We start from the raw sequence: 21,252 nt of genomic DNA, 5'->3' as shown, positions 1-21,252 counted from the left end.
TCCGCCCCCACTCTGTCCAACACCTGTCCCCAACCCCGTCCAACACCGCCCCCATCTGGCCCCTATCCACCCCTACCCAAACCTATCCAACACCACCCCCTCCCGCCTTGACACACACACACACAGCCCCACACACACATTTTAACTGCAATGCTTTGACAGGTTCCACCTTTTCGCAGGAAATGTTGGAGAGACTATCTGCGAAAAGGGGGTTTAGGGTATACCCCTGTGTAGAACTGTGTGGAAAGTGTGTGGGGAGAGAGAGAGTGGGTGGGAGGTCAGTCATTTGGAGACAGTGCCTGGGCTCCCATCGGTCCAGGATGTTCTCCAGCATTTCGGTAAGCCGAGTCCGTTTTTAATCAAAGTAAATGAAAGATGCACTCAGTGTTGGAAACACATCTTTGATGTAATGCTTCTATCAGAACCTTGAGATCTCCTTCGGATAATCCGATATTCAGATAATTGATATTCGGATATCGAACTTCCTCTGTAATAGAAAATCGCTTCATAGAAATAATAGGGCCGAAGGGAAAAGTGGAGTTTGGGGGAGACCAGCAAAAAAAATCACTCACGATCACTTAAAAATCACCCAAAAGTCTAACACAAAGTACAGAACAGCCTGAATGAAGGTTGAAATTATATTTATTAACAAATCAAAAGTAAATTTAACACAGTACATTTAAAAAATGTAAGAACGCTGCTGTCTGTACAGTACCTCTCACAGAAAGCTGCTCTGTCGGCTACAGACACCAGCACATGCACACAATGGCAAGAACACCAGAGCATGCATAGAACCTCACAGAGATTTCGACATGCACAAAGAACATAGAACATTACAGCGCAGTACAGGCCCTTCGGCCCTCGATGTTGCGCCGCCCTGTCATACTAATCTGAAGCCCATCCCACCTACACTATTCCATGTACGTCCATATGCCTGTCCAATGACAACTTAAATGCACTTAAACTTGGCAAATCTACTACCATTGCAGGCAAAGCATTCCGTACCCTTACGACTCTCTGAGTAAAGAAACTACCTCTGGCATCTGTCTTATGCTTATCTCCCCTCAGCTTTAAGTTGTGTCCCCTCGTGTTTACCGTTCCCATACTTGGAAAAAGGCTCTCCCTGTCCACCCTATCTAACCCTCACATCACTGCATGCACAGAAGAAAGCATATGAAACAACCCCTGGAATCATGCCATTGCCAAGAGAGGTAAGCGTACTCCAAAATTCTTCAGCGACGTTATAGCCAAATTGCACTGCTGAAACATGTGCTATCCCAGAACTATCTATGTGTAACAAACAGTAAGGCTCCTAATACCGATCCCTAGTGATACAGCGCTGGACACTGGCCTCCAGTCACTCAGACAGCCTTCTACCGCTACCCTTTGTGTCCTATTACTAAGCCAGTTTCTGATTCAAGTCACCGAGCTTCCCTGAATTGCATCTACTTTCACCTTCTCAATCAATCAGCCTTCCACGTGATATCTTGTCAAAAGCTTTGCTAAAATCCATATAATCTTCATCAATTAAGCTTGTCTCACTCATACATGAACGTATTTTCAAAAATTCTAACTAACTTGTTAGGCATGACCTCCCTTTGATGGAAATGTGTTGCTGGAGAAGCGCAGCAGGTCAGGCAGCATCTAGGGAACAGGAGAATCGACGTTTCGGGCATTAGCCCTTCTTCAGGAATCGCAGGATATCTGAAGAAGGGCTAATGCCCGAAACGTCGATTCTCCTGTTCCCTAGATGCTGCCTGACCTGCTGCGCTTCTCCAGCAACACATTTCCATCTCTGATCTCCAGCATCTGCAGACCTCATTTTCTCTTCAATGACCTCCCTTTGACAAAGCTACGCTGAATATCCCCAATTAACCCAAGTTTGTTCAACTGGATATTAATTCTCTCCAATAGTTTTCCTTTTACTGACATGAGACTCACCAATCTGTATTTCCTAGTTCATTTTTACCACCTTTCTTGAAAGCTGAAACCACATTAGCTATTCTCCAGTCCTCTGGCACTTCCCGCATGGCCAAAGAGGAAGTAAAACTTTGTGCCAGAACCCCTGCAATTTCCTGCCTCACCTCCCACAGCAGCCTAAAATGTAATTCACCTGGGCCAGGGTATTTGTCCATTTGTAATCCCCTCAGGGCATCCAATACGTTCCCCATTTCCTATGTGAAACAGTGCAAATTCCTCACAGTACTTTTTCCTGAATTCCACATCAATGGTCTCCTTTTTCAGAGTGAAGAACGAAGAGAGGTATCCATTTAACACCCTTCAAATATCCTGCGATTTCACACACAGATTTCCCCCTTGGTCCTTAATGGGCCTGTCTATTTCCCTGGATAACCTCTTTCCTTTAATGTATTAATTAAATATCTTTGGGTCCTCCCTAATCCTATTCACAAGTCCTTTCTCATTACCTGAGGTGACATGGTGGCTCGATGGTTAGCACTGCTGCCACCTGGCATTAAGGACCCAAGTTTGATTCCACCCTTGGTCTGTGTGGAGTTTGCACATTCTCCCCGTGTCTGTGTGGGTTTCCTCCGAATGCTCAGGTTTCCTCCCACAATCCATTATTGTGCAGATTAGGTGGATTGGCCATGCTAAATTGCCCATGGTGTCCAAGAATGTGCAGACTAAGTGGATTAGCCAATTGGAAATGCAGGATTACAGGGATGTGGGGGGTGTGTGATGAATCTGGGTGGGATGCTCTTCAGAGGATGTTGTGCATAGCACATTTATTGAGCTGGTCATGCCACACAGAAGGGCTACATGAGCAGAAAAGTGTTGGGTGACCACCAGGAAAATTAGTAGGTATGGGCAGGCAGTCCCCTGTGGTCATTCTTCTCTCAAACAGATATACTGTGATGGATAACGTTGGTGGGGATGGCTTCTCAGAGGAAAGCACCAACAGCCAAGTTTGTGGCACCACAGCTGGATCTGCTACACAGCAGGGGAGGAGAAATAACAGGAGAGCTTCAATGATTGGGGACTCGATTGTACGGGAACTGACGGGAGTGGGGGGTTCTGTGGCAGCTCAGAGGGTATGTTGTCCCCCCTGCCCCCCAACCCCGGTGCGAGGGTCAGGGATGTGACAGAATAGCTGCAGGGCATTCTGGAGGGAGAGGGTGAACAGCCAGCCGTTGTGCTACATGTTAATACCAATGTCATGGGCTAAAAAAAAAGAAAGCGGTCCAGCAACAGGAACTTAGAGAGTTAGGTAGTAGATTTAACATGAAGAACACTAAGGCCTAACAAAGGATGGTGCATTGCTGGATCGGGTTCTGGAGAATTTCCTGCATACTTCGTCATCATGGATATTGGAAGTGTCTCCGATAACCAACATTTTGCAGGAGAAGTATCTCATCACGTTCTCCCGCCATTGTGATCCTCATAAACTACACAACCAATAAACAAGGATCCAATTACTAAACTTTACCTACTCATATTTCTCGCTCTGTCTCCCTCTATTCCCAACAAATATAAACCACAAGAATAAAGGCTCTCTCCCTGCTAGTACTCAATCAGTTCGTAAAGCTGGTTCCCAAGCACTAAATCCTTGCACTACATCACTTTTTGATCCATGATACCACCTCAAGAGTTTCTGACTCCAGGTTCAGTGAAGGCTAAGTCCAATGCCACTCCTCATGCTTTTATCCAGAAGTCTCACTCCCATTGTACACCTCCATGCTTGTTTTGATGCTCCAGCTGAGCTCAACCAACAAAGCAAAAATATTGAACAGGATGGAGGCAGAGGTCAGAATCTAACATTGCTGAACTCAAGTGAAAGCAGAAAGCTGGACAGTGCTTAACTGAAAGAGGAGGTGCAATTTTTTATGCTTGCTCTACATTTCATTGGAGTACAGCAGCAGGCCATGGACAGATTGGTCAGAGTGAGACAAATATCAAGAATTAAAGTAACAGGCAACAGAAAGCTCAGGGACGTACATGGGAACTGCTTGGAGGCATTCCCCAAGTGATCATAGAGTCATAGAGATGTACAGCATGGAAACAGAACCTTCAGTCCAACCCGTCCATGCCGACCAGATATCCCAACCCAATCCAGTCCCACCTGCCAGCACCCAGCCCATATCCCTCCAAACCCTTCCTATTCATATACCCATCCAGATGTCTTTTATATGTTGCAATCGTATCAGCATCCACCACATCCTCTGGCAGCTCATTCCATACACATACCACCCACTGTGTGAAAAAGTTGCCCCTTAGGTCTCTTTTATATCTTTCCCCTCTCACCCTAAATCTATGCCCTCTGGACTCCCTGATCCCAGGGAAAATACTTTGTCTATTTATCCTATCCATTACCTTCATAATTTTGTAAACCTCTATAAGGTCACCCCTCAGCCTCCGACGCTCCAGGGAATACAGCCCCAGCCTGTTCAGCCTTCCCCTATAGCTCAAATCCTCTAACCTTGGCAACATTCTTGTTAATCTTTTCCGAAACCTTTCAAGTTTCACAACATCTTTCCGATAGGAAGGAGACCAGAATTGCATGCAATATTCCAACAGTGGCCTAAGCAATGTCCTGTACAGCTGCAACATGACCGCCCAATTCCTGTACTCAATACTCTGACCAATAAAGGAAAGCATACCTCACAACTTCTTCACTATCCTATCTACCTGCGACTCCACTTTCAAGGAGCTATGAACCTGCACTCCAAGGTCTCTTTGTTCAGCAACATTCCCTAGGACCTTACCATTAAGTCCTGCTAAGATTTGCGTTTCCAAAATGCAGGACCTTGCATTTTCTGAACTAAACTCCATCTGCCACTTCTCAGCCTATTGGCCCATCTGGTCAAGATCCTGTTGTAATCTGAGGTATCCCTCTGCATCTCCAATTTTGGTGACATCTGCAAACTTACTAACTGTACCTCTTATCGTGGGGATTTATCCACCTTTATGCGTTCCAAGATATCCAGCACTTCCTCCTCTATAATCTGGACATTTTGCAATGTGTCACCATCTATTTCCCTACAGTCTATATCTTCTATATCCTTTTCCACAGTAAATATTGATGCAAAATACTCGTTTAGTTTCTACCCATTTTCCGTGGCTCCACACAAAGGCTGCCTTGCTGATCTTTGAGAGGCCCTATTCTCTACCTAGTTACCCTTTTGTCCTTAATGTATTTGTAAAAACCCTTTGGATTCTCCTTAATTCTATTTACCAAATCTATCTCATGTCTCCTTTTTGCCCTCTTAAGTATCCCTCGTAAGATTTCCTCTTAAGTATCCTCCTACTGCCTTTATGCTCTTATAAGGATTCACCTAATCTATATTGTCTATACCTGACATATGCTTCCTTCTTTTTCTTAACCAAACCCTCAATTTCTTTAGTCATCTAGCATTCCCTATACCCACCAGCCTTTCCTTTCACCCTGACAGGAATATACTTTCTCTGGATTCTCGTTATCTCATTTCTGAAGGCTTCCCATTTTCCAGCCGTCCCTTTACCTGTGAACATCTGCCCCCAATCAGCGTTCAAAAGTTCTTGCCTAATACCATCAAAATTGGCCTTTCTCCAATTTAGAACTTCAGCTTTTAAATCAGGTCTATCCTTTTCCATCATTATTTTAAATCTAATAGAATTATGATCGCTGGCCCCAAAGTGCTCCCCCAATGACACCTCAGTCACCTGCCCTGCCTTATTTCCCAAGAGTAGGTCAAGTTTTGCACTTTCTCTAGTAGGTACATTCACATACTGAATCAGAAAACTTTCTTGTACACACTTAACAAATTCTAAACCCTTAGCACTATGGCAGTCCCAGTCTATGTTTGGAATGCTAAAATCTGCTACCATAACTACCCTATTATTCTTACCTGATAGCTGAGATCACCTTAAAAGTTTGTTTCTCAATTTCCCTCTGATTATTAGAAGGTCTATAATATAATCCCGATAAGGTGACCATCCTGTTCTTATTTCTCAGTTCCACCCAAAAAACCTCCCTGGATTTATTTCCAGGAATATCCTCCCTTAGCACAACTCTAATGCTATCCCTTCTCAAGAACGCCACTCCCCCTCCTCTCTTGCCTCCCTTTCTATCCTTCCTGTAGCACATGTATCCTGGAACATTAAGCTACCAGTCCTGCCCATCCCTGAGCCATGTTTCTGTAATTGCTATGATATCCCAGTCTCATGTTCCTAACCATGCCCTGAGTTTAATCTGCCTTCCCCATTAGGCCCCTTACATTGAAATAAATGCAGTTTAATTTATTAGTCCTACCTTGTCCCAATTTGGGATGATTGGCAAAAGAAATAGTGGAAATGTGAGAAGAAACATTTTTATCCTATATGTAGTTAAAACTGGAATTGAATGTTTCGGAGAGTGGTGAAGACTGATTCAACTGATTTCTCCAAAAGAAAATTGGATAATTATCTGAAAAGAACAGAAGTGCCAGGCTTAACAGGTTTAATAGCCTTCTATGCTGTAACCATTTTATGATTCTGTGATTCATGGGTACTCAACTTGCTGCCACCAACGCTCAGGCTTCTGAAACCATAGCTGTTGAGATTTTTGTTTAAAGGGACCTACAGGGTCTTGGGGTCGAAAAGTGTGTGCTGGAAAAGCACAGCAGGTCAGGCAGCATCCAAGAAGCAGGAGAGTTGGTGTTTCGGGCAAAAGCTCTTCATCAGGATTGTGCTGGGGGTAATGTGGGCTGAGAGATAAATAGAAGTGTGGGGATGGGAATGTAGCTGGGAAGGCGATAATTGGATGCAGGTGAGAGGTGATTATGATAGGTCGCTGGAGATGGTGGAGCAGATAGGTGGGTAGGAAGATGGACAGGTAGGACAGGTCAAGAGGGCTGTGCCTGACTTATAGAGTGTGTTAAACTGTGGAATTAATGCAGTGAAGAAGAGAAGAAGATGTTCATTAGCAAATTTTACAAAACTGAAGAAGAAATATGATAAGGATGTTGCTGATTATTATGCCAAAAGCAAAATGAGCTCCCTAAGAATAAGGAGGCAAATATGGCCGAACCAAAGTCGTATACAACTGTAACATGACCTGCCAACTCTTGTACTCAATACCCCGTCCAATGAAGGAAAGTATGCCTTATGCCTTGTGGACTGCTCTATCAAACTGTGCTGTTCTGTTCTACACACCTGCAATTCATGCAATAAGATCATCAACTCCATACACCTGTCTTTGCCTAATTTCCCTTAAAATATGGAATTATCAAAAATATATCTCTCAGATTTGAGATTTGAGGTTAACAGGTTAGCAGCATATTACACTCAAACCTCACTGGTAGCAGTAAGCATATAGGTGCCATGCAACTCATCTTTGTGGCCTCGATCTTTTGTTTGGTCAACATTCATAGCAGCAGATTATGACTAGTCAGCAAAATAATGACCTCATGAAAAGGATAATCACAAAAATGCTAGCTATAATTTTCTCAGAACTTCTAACTGAAGTCAAATTGAAAATCTTGATAGCATCTGTGAAACAATAATCAGAAGATAATTCAATTAATAAGAATGTAGAAGTGTTTGCTGTTGCTAATCTACAGAAAATCATATTATAAAATTAGACTTCTTTTGAACAGACTCACATATACAGTTTTGTATATGTAGTTTATTTCAAGAAAATCTTTACTTTGTGTTATGGAGAGAGATGAGATCACTGCACATTTATAAAATGCTTTTATAGCTAATGTGTAGTATACTGTTACCATAATATTATGAAAAAATTACACGTAACAGCATGAACCACAAGTCATTTTAAAATTATAATACATAATATTGACTAAAGATGTATATATATGTTGAATATTGATTGAAGAGAAATATTGGCACACACAGGCAGAGACACAAGAGGAGGATGATTTTTAATTGTCAACTGACTCCTGCAAGTTGAAAATTTGGAAACACTGATCAGCTACTTCATTTATGCCAAATAATCACCCTGTCCAAGTTTTACAGCTAATGTCTTAATTGCTAACCTAAAATAGGAGACAGGAAATTCAAGTGTATAAATCATATCTTATGCTGTTGTGGGAGCCATATTTCAATTTTCATGGATGGGAGGCACAGTGGCTTAGTGGTTAGCACCTGCTGCCAGGGACCTGGGTTCAAAGAACAAAGAAACTTACAGCACAGGAACAGGCCCTTCGACCCTCCAAGCCTGAGCTGATCCAGATCCTCTATCTAAACCTGTCGCCTATTTTCTAAGGATCTGTATCCTTCTGCTTCCTGCCCATTCATGTATCTGTCTAGATACATCTTAAATGACATTATCATGCCCGCCTCTACCACATCCACTGGCAATGCATTCCAGGCACCCACCATCCTCTGCATAAAGAACTTTCCACGTATATCTCCCTTAAACTTTTCCCCTCTCACCTTGAACTTGTGACCCCTAGTAATTGAGTCCCCCACTCTGGGAAAAAAGCTATTTGCTATCCTTCTTTCTAATGAAAATAATCCTAATCTACTCAACCTCTCTTCATAGTTAGCAGCCTCCATACCAGGCAATATCCTGGTGAACCTCCTCTGCACCCTCTATAAAGTATCCACAACCTTTTGGCAATGTGGCTACCAGAACTGTACACAGTATTCCAAATGTGACAGAACCAAACTCTTATACAACTGTAACATGACCTGCCCCAACCTTTGTACTCAATACCCGGTCCAATGAAGGAAAGCATGCTGTATGCCTTCTTGAGCAATTTATTGACCTGCGTTGCCACCTTCAGGGAACAATGGACCTGAACACCTTGATTTCTCCAGGACTTTTCCATTTACTGTATAGTTCGTTCTTGAATTGGATCTTCCAGAATGCATCACCTCGCATTTGCCTGAATTGAATTCCATCTGCCATTTCTCCGTCCAACTCTCCAAACTATCTATATCCTGCTGTATTCTCTGACAGTCCCTCTTACTATCTGTTACTCCGCCGATCTTATTGTCATCTACAAACTTGCTAATCAGACCACCTATACCTTCCTCCAAATCATTTATGTTTTTCACAAACAACAGTGGTCCCAGCATGGCTCCCTGTGGAACACCACTGGTCACAGTTCTACATTTTGAGTAACTCCCTTCCACAACCACTCTCTGTCTCCTCCTGCCCAGTCAGTTCTCTATCCATCGAGCTAGTACACCCTGGGCCCCATATTAGTTCACTTTCTCCATCAGCTTACCATGGTGAACCTTATCAAACGCCTTACTGAAGTCCATGTTTATGACATCTACAGCCCTTCCCTCATCAATCAACTTTGTCACTTCCTCAAAGAAATCCATTAAGTTGGTAAGACATGACCTTCCCTGAACAAAACTAGGTTGCCTATCACTGTTAAGCCCATTTTATTCCAAAAGTAAACAGATCCTGTCCCTCAGTATCTTCTCCAGCAGCTTCCCTATCACTGATGTCAGGATCACCGGTCTATAATTACTTGGATTATCCCCTGCTCCATTTTCCCCCCATAGTCCAAAGATTTGCTAGTTAGATAGATTGGCCAATGTAAATTACCCATAGTGTTCAGAAGTGTGTAGGTTAGGTGTATTAGTCACAGGGGATGGGTCTAGGTGGAGTGGTCTCTGGAGGCTTGGTGTGGAATTGATGGACTGAATGGCCTGTTTCCACACTGTGGGGATTCTATATTAAAAAATCTGTGTTGAGCCCACTTTCTCTGTCAACTTCTGCCATCTGCCCTTGAAAGAGACAATCAAGGCCACAGAACAAAATAGAAGAAGTATCATTTTCTTCTTTCTATGTGACCAAAAGATGCAGAAATACACAAAAATACTCTGGTCTACTGTGAGTTGGCAAAAGTCATCATCTTGGATGTTTTGACCATTTCCTACTCTACATTTGACCAACCAGTTAGCTGACTTAGAGCAGTAGCCAACTGATTTCTTGACCTGCTACAATGTTCTAGCTTGTTTTACACCCACAAGTTTCTGACATAAATCAACTAGGTCCTGAACCTGAAATTATCTTAAAGCTGGCAATGGGTGTGTACATCACGAATCCAAATTTCCAGTTCAAGTCAAAGATGAATCCCTTCCTTTGAGAGGAAGATGTAGATAAAAAGTTGAATAGGGAAAACTGAAAATAATGACTTCAAAATGTTTGTGCCTACAGTATTAGAGGCAGGTGCATCATTTATGCCATGATAGATGCTGAAAGGCTGACAGTACTCCAGGTAGAGAGGTCACCAGGCCTGGATGGAATTCATCTTAGATCACTGAGGGAGGTAAGGACGCTGTTAATGCAAATTTTCCAGGCCTCTGAAAACAGGATTAGTCGCAGGGGACTGAAGGTTTGCAAATGTGACACCGTTGTTTAAGAAAGCGGCAAAAGATAACCCAAGAAACTATAGACCTATCAGCTTGATGTTGATGGGGGGAAAACTGATGGAGGCCACAACATGGGATAAGGTAAATATACATTTAGAGAAAATAAGTTAATACTAGACATCCAACATGAATTTATCAAGGGCAGGTCATATCTGGCAAATTTAATTGAGTTCTTTAAGGTGACACGGGCAATGAATAAGGGTAGTTATGGATGGTCTTTATTTGGGCTTTCAGAAAGCATTTGATATGGTGCCATATGACAAATTAGAAATGTTTGGGATTGTTGGCTCCTTGCAGCTTGGATTAGAAGTTGACTAAAAGATAGAAACAGAGATTATATTTCTCAGATTGTAGATGAGATGAAAATAGTGTTCCCCCAGGGATCAATATTGGACTCTTGCTTTTTCTGATTTATATAAATGATTTGAAGATGGATGTGGAGGGAAAAAAATCTCTAAGTTTGCAGATAATACTAAGCGAGGGAGAGTAGTGAATTGTGAGGATGATGCTGAGCAACTTTAGAGGGACTTTGACAAATTGGCCAAACTGGCAGACACATGTCAGATGAATATCAACATAAAGAAATATGAGGTAATGTATTTTGATAGAAATAACAAGTGGGGACAATAGAGGCTCAATAGTACAACTCTGACTGGAGTACAGGAGCATGTGGATCCTGGGGTTCTCTGAAAGTGGCCAGGTATATTGAAGCAGTTGTTCAGATAACTGATATGATTGTTAGGTTTATAAATAGGGGAATAGATAATGATGCTTTTGAAGTGAAAATACAGCTCTACAAGTCATTGATCAGACCACATTTGGAGTACAGTATTCAGTTCTAAGCACCTTTTATTTAAGGGAGTATTTTAAAGTCATGGAGTGTGTGTGCAAAGAAGACTTACTAGAATGATATCAGGAATGAAGGATTTCAGATACAAGGCAAAATTAAAGAAAATTGGGCTTATTTTCCTTGAAGCAGGGAAAATTAAGAGGTGAGCTTATTGAGATATTCAAATTTATGAACAGTTTTGACAAGATAAAGACGGATAGTCTATTTTCACGGATCGGTATATCAGTAATTAAGGATCACAATTTCAAGATTGTCAGCAAAAGAGTCAGGAATGGGATGAGGAGAAACCTCATTACTCAGAGAGTTGTGAGGATTTGGAACATGCTTTCTGAGAGTAGGTGGTTTCTGTAGGTGGTTTCATAGAGAGCTAGATATATATTTAAAAGTGATGAATTTATAGGGCTATGGAGATATGGTTAGAAAATGTGTTAGGCTGGGTAAGTCTTTCAGGAGCCAGTACAGTCAAGATGAGTGCAATGGCCTTCTTCTGTACTGTAACATTCCACGATTCTAAAGAAGTAAGGTAATACTGTCACTCAGTGCAAATTGCACTTTTTTTAATTCGGAGAAAAGTGAGGACTGCTGATGCTGGAGATCAGAGTCGAAGAGTGTGGTGCTGGAAAAGCACAGCCGGTCAGGCAGCATCCAAGGAGCAAGGAAAGTGACATTTTAAGCACAAGCCCTTTATCAGGAATGAAGGGGTGGGGGCGGTAGTGCTGGTGGGAAGGTAGCTGGGAATGTGATAGGTAGATGAAGGTGGGATAGTACAGAGGGGAGGGTGGAGCTGATAAATAGGAAAGAAGATGGACAGGTAGGACAGTTCAAGAGGGCAGTGCCAAGTTGGAAGCTTAGATCTGGGATAAGGTGTAAACTGGTGAAATCCACATTGATCCCATGTGTTTGGAGGGTTCCAAGGCATAAGATGAAGTGTTCTTCCTCCAGGCGTTGGGTGGGGAGTGTTTGGCAGTGGAGGAGGCCCAGAACTTGCATGTACTCGGTGGAATGAAAAGAGGAGTTAAAGTGTTCGGCCACAGGGCAGTGGGGTTGTTTAGTGCATGTGTACTCATTTGATTGGTTGAACTGGCTCTCACCCTCTACAATTTCTCTTTCAAATCCTCCCACTTCCTCCAGACCAAAGCGATAGCACCATTCCCCACCTTTTCCTCAGCTACATCGATGACTGTATCGGCGCCACCTTATGCTCCCTCATGAACAATTCATCAACTTCACGAACAGCTTCCACCCTGACCTCAAGTTCACCTGGAGCATCTCAGACACCTCTCTCCCCTTCCTGGACCTCTCCATCTCCATTTCTGGTGACCTACTCAACGCGGACATTTATTATAATGCACAAACTTCCACAGCTACCTGGACTACACCTTCTCCCACCCTGCCTCCTGTAAAGATGCCATCCCTTATTCCCAATTCCTCCACCTCCGCCACACCTACACCAGGAGGACCAATTCCATCACAGAACATCGCAGATGGCCTCATTCTTCAAAGATCGCGATTTCCCCTCCCACGTGGTTGACGATGGCCTCCAGCGCATCTCCTCTATGTGGGCGGCACGGTAGCACAGTGGTTAGCACTGCTGCTTCACAGCGTCAGAGACCCGGGTTCAATTCCCGCCTCAGGCGACTCTCCGTGGTTGACGATGGCCTCCAGCGCATCTCCTCTATGCCCCGCATCTCTGCCCTTGAACTCTACCTCTACAATTGCAACAAGGGCAGAATGCCCCTGGTCCTCACTTTCCATCCCACCAACTTCCAGATGCAATACATCATCCTCCGTCATTTCTACCACTGACAGACACACCCCATCACCAGGGATATATTTCCCTCCCCACCTCTATCTGCGGTCCAGAGAGACCATTCCTCCATGACTACCTTGTTAGGTCCAACCTCCCTACCAACCCACCCTCCACTCCCAGCACCTTCTCCTGCCACTGCAACAAGTGCAAATCCTGCAAAATCTGCTCCTCAACTACATCCAAGGCCTAAAAGGATCCTTTCACAGAGATTTACCTGTACTTCCACACACGTCATATACTGTCTCCGATCAGGTCTCCTCTACATTGGGGAGAAAAGATGCCAACTTGCAGAATGTTTCAGAGAATATCTCTGTGACACATACACTAAACAACCCCACCACCCTGTGGCTGAACACTTTAATTCCACTTCCCAATCTTCCAAGCACATGCAAGTCTTGGGCCTCTTGCACTGCCAAACTCTGGCCACCCGACACCTGGAGGAAGAATGCCTCATTTTCCGTTTTGGAAACCTCCAACCACACGGGATCAATGTGGATTTCACCAGTTTCCTCATTTCCCCTCCTCCCACCTTATCGCAGATCAAAGCTTCCAACTAGGCACTGCCCTCTTGACTTGTCCTACCTGTCCATCTTCCTTCCCACCTATCCACTCGACTCTCCTCTCTGACCTATCACATTCACCCCCCACTATCATCTATCTATCACATTCCCAGCTACCTTTCCCCAGCCTCACCCCTCCCATTTATCTCTCAGCCTCTTTGGGCATTCCTGATGAAGGGCTTATGCTTGAAACATCAACTCTCCTACTCCTCAGATGCTGCCTGACTGGCTGTGCTTTTCCAGCACACTTTTTTTAGTATTTAGAAACCTTCTCTTCATCTGTATCAACAGAATTGATGAGTTCATTTAAGTTTGGAAAGAAACCATGACTGTTATCTTTTGTTTGCACCATTTTAGGCATATTGAAAAAGATTTGGTCTATTTTATTTAAAAGAATGTCACCATCCATGCGGAACATTCAACATCTCAATCACGAGTTTGCAACATCAACGTCTTTTCATGGTTTACAAAATGCGCTGCAAGGCAAACCTGGAATTCGCAGGATTTTCTGGATGGCCGTCGTTCTTGGCTGTGTAATTATGGTCTTTTCGCAAATCACCCAGTGTTTTATTCATTACTTCAGCTGGCCAACATCCACATCTGTTACAATAAAATATGTCAAGCACATTGAATTTCCTGCTGTTACTTTCTGTAACTTGAACAGGTAGGATTTGCTGTATTTTTAATGTACTCTTTGCCTGTTTCCTTGATTCTTCTTGAATAAAATTTCTTGGAGAAATGTGAAAAAAACAAAATCTGGTTAACAAGTTTCAATGACAAAGTATGATGCTCTATAGGAGTAAACATGACAGAGTTTGCGTCCATTCTGAAGAAGAGTAGAGTTGCATTTTCACTTGTGACCGGGCCTGCATTTATTGCCATCTATGTTTGCTACTGAGAAAGTGGTGGTGAGCTGCCTTCTTGAACTTCAGCAGTTCATGTGCAATAGGTAGACTCACAATGCCATTCGGGAGAGATTTCCAGAACTTTAACCCAATGACAAAGAAGACCAAAGAATAGTACGGCACAGGAATAGACCCTTCAACTCACCAAAACGTTTCCAAAACATGAAGTCTTTCTAAATGAAAACCTTTAGCCTCTATATGGTCCGTATCCATTTATTCCCTGCCTATTTATATATGTGTCAAGATGCCTCTTAAATGTTCCTATTGCATTGTTTACAACACTTTCTATGACTGCATATTCCAGGCACTTGCCACATTCTGTGTAAATAAAAATAACCTGGCTCTCATATTTCCTTTAAACTCACTCCTTTTTACTTTAACCTCATGTCACCTAGTAATTGGCACTACTATCCTGGGAGGAAGACTCTGACCATCCATTCCATCCATGCTTCTCATAATTTTGTAAACTTCTTTCAGGTCACCCCTCAGCTTCTAATATTCAAGTGAAAACAAAGTTTTTCCAATCTCCCTCAGAGGTCATTATACATATTGATATCAATGACATTAGGAGGAAAAGAGATGAGGTTCTGAAGAGTGATTATAACGAGTTAGGTGAAAATGCAGGAACTCAAGGGTAATAATTTCTGGACTACTTCCGGTGCCATGTGTTAGCAAGAGTAGGAATAGAAAGATTAGACAGACGAATGTATGGCTTGAGAGCTGGTGCAGGGGCAGGGATTGAGATACTTGGATAATTGGGACAGAGGTGATCTTAACTGGAGGGAGACCAATATCCTGACTCGGAGATTTGCTAGTGCCACTTGGGAGGGTTTAAACCAGTCTGCCATGGGGGCTGGGATGTAAATCAGTAGGGAGACAAAAGTGAAGGTTGAGTACAGTACCGAGGTTAATGAGAGCAAGTTAAATAGTAAAGGATGTGTTGGTAGTCTCAGTACAAGACATGGCAGACAAGACCACAGCAGAAAGACATGGAAGCCTTGTTTCAACTGCATTTATTTCGATGCAAGATGCCTAACAGGTAAAACAATGGACTCAGAGCATGTTCGGGTATATGGAACTGGAATATTGTAACTATTACAGAAACATGGCTGATGGAGGGACAGGATTGCCAATCAGTGTTTCTGGGTACAGATGCTATAGGGAGGAGAGAAGATGAAGCAAGAGAGGAGGGGGAGTTGTGTTTTTGATTAGGGAAAAGATCACGGCAGTACTGAGACAAGACTGAGCACACTTAGCAACTTTCTCTATGTCCAAGCACTTAACGCTATGGCAGTCTTAGCATTGACTGGGATTACTATCATGTTAAGGGCTTGGATACAGAGAAATTTGTTAAGTGTGTTCAGGAAGGATTTCTCATGCAGTAAGTCAGTGGCTCTAGTAGAGAAAGAGCAAAGCTTGACCTCGTCTTAGGAAATAAGACAGGGCAAGTGACAGTAGTGTTAGTAGGGAAGCACTTTTTGGGACCAGGTACTATAATTCCAATTGTTTTAAGATGGCATTGGAAAAGGATAGGTCTGAATCATAAACTAAAGTTCTTAATTGTTGCAAGGCCAATTTTGATGGTCTTAGATAGGAACTTCCAAAAGTTGATTGGTGGAAACTGTTTGCAGGCAAAGGGACATTTGGTTGGTGGGAGGCTTTCAGAAGTGAGTTTATGAGGGTTCAGAGCCAGCATGTTCCTGTTGGAATGTGGGGCTGGAAAAGCACAGCTGGTGAGGCAGCATCTGGGGAGTAGAGGAATCGATGTTTTGAGCATAAACTCTGCATTAGCAATCATCAATTGAAGGATGGTATACTTTCATCCTTCATTTGATGTGACAAAGTATGTTGCCTTGCATTAGTTCAGATTAAACTCCATCTGCCATTTTTCTGCCAAATTTCTAGTCTATCTATATTCTGTTTTATCGTCTGGCAATCCTCCTCACTGTCCTGAGTTCCCTTCAGCTTTGTGTCACCTGCAATCTTAGTAATCAGGCTACCTCCATTCTCCTCCAAATCATTGAGATATATATGTTTCAACAACAGCGGTACCAGCATTGACGCCTGTGGGATACCTCTATTCACAGATCTCCAATCTGAAAAGCACCCTTCCACTGATACTCTTGTCTTCTATGACTAAGCCAGTTTTGTATCCATCTTAGCAGCTCACAGTGAATCCCTGTGACTTCATATTTTATGTCAGGTGATTATCTCAAAAGCCCTGTTAAAATTCATTGAGACAAATCTACCACTCAGCCCTCATCAATCATTTTGAGTCACGTCTTCAAAAAAAAACAACTAATTTTGTAAGACACAACCTTCCCTGGGTGGCACAATGGTTAGCACTGCTGCCTCACGGTGCCAGAGACCTGGGTTCAATTCCCACCTCAGGGAACTGTCTGTGTGGAGGTTGCACATTCTCCCCGTGTCTGCGTGGGTTTCCTCCGAGTGCTCCAGTTTCCACCCACAGTCCAAAAACGTGCAGGTTAAGTGAATTGGCCATGCTAAATTGCCCGTAGTGTTAGGTGAAGGGGTAAATGTAGGGGAATGGGTCTGGGTGGGTTGCTCTTCGGAGGGTCGATGTGGACTTGTTGGGCCGAAGATTAATGCCCTAGACTATCCTGGTTGCCCTTCTTAAATAAACAAACAATAGTGGCTATTTTCCTGTCTTTCAGGGCCTCACCTTTGACTGAAAAGGATACAGAGGTTTTGTATAAAACTTCAGCAGTTTTTCATCTGCCTCTATCAGCATTCTGGGTAGATCCCATCAGGTGCTGGTGATTTGTCTGTCTTAATGCTTTTCAGCACGCCCAACACTTAACCTTCTTTTTGCTCTTGACATACTTAGAATATCAGGACATATCTTTAATCAGTTTGCAGATGGCACCAAAATTGGTGATGTAGTGAACAGTGAAAAAGGCTGCCTCAGAGTACAATGGGATGTTGATCAGATGGGCCAATGGGCGGAGGAGTGGTAGCATTAATCTATCTAGAGGTGCCACATTTTTGTAGGGCATATCAGGGCAGGACTTACGTACCTAATGGCATGGTCCTGGGCAGTGTTGCCAAACAAAGAGACCTTGGAGTTCAGGTTCATCAATCCTTGCAATTGAAGTTGCAGGTGGACAGGGTAGAGCAAAAGGTCAGGCAGCATCCGAGGAGCAGGAAAATCAACATTTCAGGCAGGAACCCTTCATCGGGAATCTGATTCCCGATGAAGGGCTCCTGCTCAAAACATCAATTTTCCTGCTCCTCAGATGCTGTCTGACTCACTGTGCTTTTCCAGCATCACTCTAATCTTCACTCTAATTTCCAACATCTGAGTCCTCAATTTCGCCAGGGTAGAGCAGAAGGCATTCGATATGCTTGCCTTTATTGGTCAGTGCATTGAGTAAAGGAGTTGGAGGTCATGTTGCGGCTAGACAACTTTTGGAAGATTGTTTTCAATTCTGATCTCCCTGCTAGAAGAAAGTTGTTGTGAAACTTGAAAGGATTCAGAAAAGATTTGCAAGGATGTTGCCAGGGTTGGAGGGTTTAACCAAAGGGAGAGGCTGAATGGGCTAGGGCTATCTTCCCTAAAGCATCAGAGGCTGAGGGGTTACCTTATAGTGGTTTATAAAATTATGAGAGGCATGGATAGGGTGAATAGTCAAAGTCTTTTCCTCAGGATAAAAGAGTCCAAAACTAGAGGGGATAGGTTTAAGGTGAGTGGGGAATGATTTAAAAGGGACCTAAAGGATAATGTTTTCATGCAGAAGGTGGTGCATGAATGGAATGAACTGCCAGAGGAAGTGACAGAAGTTGGCACAATCAGAACATTTAAAAGGCACCTGGATGTGTATGTAAATAGGAAGGGTTTAGAGGGATATGAGCCAAATGCTAGCAAATGAGAATAAATTAATTTAGGATATCTGGTCAGCATGGATGAGTTGGACTGAAGGGTCTACTTCCACGCTGTACATCTCTATGGCTATGACACCATGACTCCAAGTTCAATTTACCTACCTATCATACACCTTGCACTAAAACAAGTTTTGCAGTGCAAATTATAAATAGTACACACTGCTGCTACTGAGCATCAGTGGGGGAGGGCATGTAATGTAGTGCCAATCAAGTATGCCACTTTGTCCTGGATAGTGTCAAACGTCTTCAGTGTTATTGAAGCTGCACCCATCAGGACAGGTAGAGAGTATTCCATCACATTCCAGCCTTGTACTTTTTATATGGTGCCCAGGCTCTGGGGAGATAAATTATTTGTTGTATTATTCCTAGACTCTGACCAGCTCTTGTAGTCATTGTATTTAGATAGTGAGATTAGTTGAGTTTCTGATCAGTGGTAATTCTCAGGATGTTGATAGTGGGGGATTCAGTGATGACAATATTGAATGTCCTTGGGTCATGGTTAGGTTATTTCTTATTGGTGTTGGTCATTGCCTGGTATTTGTATGGCATGAATGTTACTTGCCATTTTTCAGCCTAAGCCTGGATCATATCCAAGTCTGTTATATTAGAACATGGATTTTTCAGTATCTGAGGGGTAGCAAATGGTGCTGGACATTCTGCAATTGTCATTGGAAACATCCCCTCTTCAGACCTTATGAAGGAGGGAATGCCATTTGATGAAGCAGCTGAAGATGATTGGGCTAAGGACACTACCATAAAGAGATGACCTGAAGCTGAGATGACTGACCTCCAACAACTACTTCTTTTGTGCCAAATATGAATTCAGCCAGCAAAGAGGGTTCCCCTTGAATCCCATTGATTCCAGTTTTACTGGGACGCCTTGATGCTATTCTTGGTCAAATACACCATTGATGTCAAGGGCAGTCACTCTCATCTCTGAGGTTCAGCTCTATTGCCAATGTTGTAATGCTGTAATGCAGTCAGGAGCTAGATGGCCCTGGAGGAACCCAAACTGGGTGTCAGTAAGCTGAGCAGGTGCTGCTTTGATAGCAGTGTTGATGACATAACTTCTATCACTTTACTGATGATCAAGAGTAGATTGATAGGTTGGTAACTGGTTGTGTTGGATTTGTCCTGTTTTTGTGCACAGAACATAGTTAGATAATTTTCCACATTGTCAGATAGATGTCAGTATTGTAGCTGTACTGGAACAGCTTGACTGAGGATATGGCAAGTTCTGGAAGTCAAGTGTTCAGTGTTATTACCGGAGTGTTGTCAGGGCCTTTACAATAACTGTTCCTTGATATCACATGAAGTGAATTGTGCTGGCTGAAGAGTGGCTTCTACAATGCTGGAGACCATGGGAGGAGGCCAAGGGCACTTGGGCTGTTCTCACTGAAGATTGTTGAGAATGCTTCAGCCTTTTTATTGCACTGGTATGCTGGGCTCTTGCAGGTTAACACACAGTGCCATTAGGTAGCAAGTTCCAAGGTTTTATCCCAACAACATGGTAATATATTTCCAAGTTGATGGAGAACTTTCTGGTGGTGACTGTCTCATGCATTTGTTGGCCTTGTCCTTCTAGATGATAAAGGTTACGAGTTTGGAAGGTACTGTTGAAAAGGTCTCAGTGAGTTATTGCAGTGCATCTTGTAGATAACTCATACTTCCGTTACTTTGCTTTGGTGATGAAGACGGTAAATGTGGAAGGTGTTAAATGTGTTTCCACTTATGCAAGATGCTTTGTATTGGAGCTGAGCTTCTTGAGTGTTGTTGGGATTACGCTGATTTGGGCAAGTGGGGAACACTCCTGAATCGTGCTTTGTAAGTAGCAAACCGGCTTTGAGGAGACAAAGGGTGAGTTACTTGTGGCAGAATTCCCAGCCTTTGACCTATTCATGTTGCCTCATTTGTCTGATTGATTAAAAACTGAACTGAACCATTCTCCAGAATGTAAATAATGCGAGATTCAGTGATTTGAATGCCATTGAATATTGATGGCGAGATTCTCTTTTGTGGAAAATGTTTTTTGCCTGGCACTTGTGTGGTACAAATGTCACTTGCCACTTATCAGCCCAAGACTGGATATCATTCCATATCTTGCTGCATTTAGACATGGGCGTTTTCAGTAGCTGAGGAGTCACAAATGATGCTGGGCATTATACAAGCATCAGCAAACATCCCTACTTCTGACACTATTGTTGAGACCATCTTTTATTTTTACTTTTCTTTTATTTTTCTCAATTTTGGTTTGGAACTGTGAGTTGTAATTGAGATTTGAAGTTTGAACCTTGAACAGCAGCTTGTTGTATGAAACAAGGAGAGAACAGAATACTAATGTTTGCTGTAGCAAACTGGCCTAGAAGGATAATGTAGGTTAATTACTACTCTAAGAACATTACAGATGAACTGGCACCCAGATAGCATTATGCTCAGGGGTTGGCAGCTGGTTGGATGTTGAATTGGTCAGTCGGGAGAGGACCTTAATCCTATGGCTGGCCAAACACAGAGGATGTTGAAAAACAAAAGGAAACACAAAAGTTGCTTCCTGTGCCTCCAACCATTTCTTGATATCATGTGGAGTGAATCAAATTGGCTGAACCCCTACATTATCTCGGATGCTGGGGAACTCTGGAGGAGGTCAAGATGGACCACCTCTCAGCACTTCTGCTTGAAATTTGTTGCAAATTCTTCAGCATCACCTTTTGTACTGTTGCACTGACATTGCCCATGCATGGCTTGGTGGGCCAATATTTAATGTGCACCCCTAATTGCCTTTGAGAAGATGAGCTGTTGTCTTGAATTGCTGCAGTCCATTTGATGTAGGTACACCTACAATGCTATTAGAGAAGTTTTCAGATTTTGACCCAGCCACATGAAGGAATTGAAAATATTTCA

The 21,252-nt window shown here is 42.9% G+C and overlaps 1 protein-coding gene across 1 annotated transcript in view; it reads left to right on the top strand.

The window, feature by feature from the left end:
* LOC122559364 (acid-sensing ion channel 5-like) overlaps positions 1-21,252 on the top strand; it is a 205,235-nt gene that overhangs the window by 4,087 nt on the left and 179,896 nt on the right. The window contains exon 2 of the mRNA XM_043708814.1: positions 13,904-14,210. Coding sequence (XP_043564749.1) covers positions 13,904-14,210 — 307 coding nt within the window. The remainder of the gene's footprint in view (positions 1-13,903; positions 14,211-21,252) is intronic.

Source organism: Chiloscyllium plagiosum, chromosome 19, assembly GCF_004010195.1.
Source record: "Chiloscyllium plagiosum isolate BGI_BamShark_2017 chromosome 19, ASM401019v2, whole genome shotgun sequence".
Lineage (NCBI taxonomy): Eukaryota > Metazoa > Chordata > Chondrichthyes > Orectolobiformes > Hemiscylliidae > Chiloscyllium > Chiloscyllium plagiosum.
Note: the sequence above shows the minus strand (reverse complement) of the source record. Positions and strands in the feature narration are given on the sequence as shown.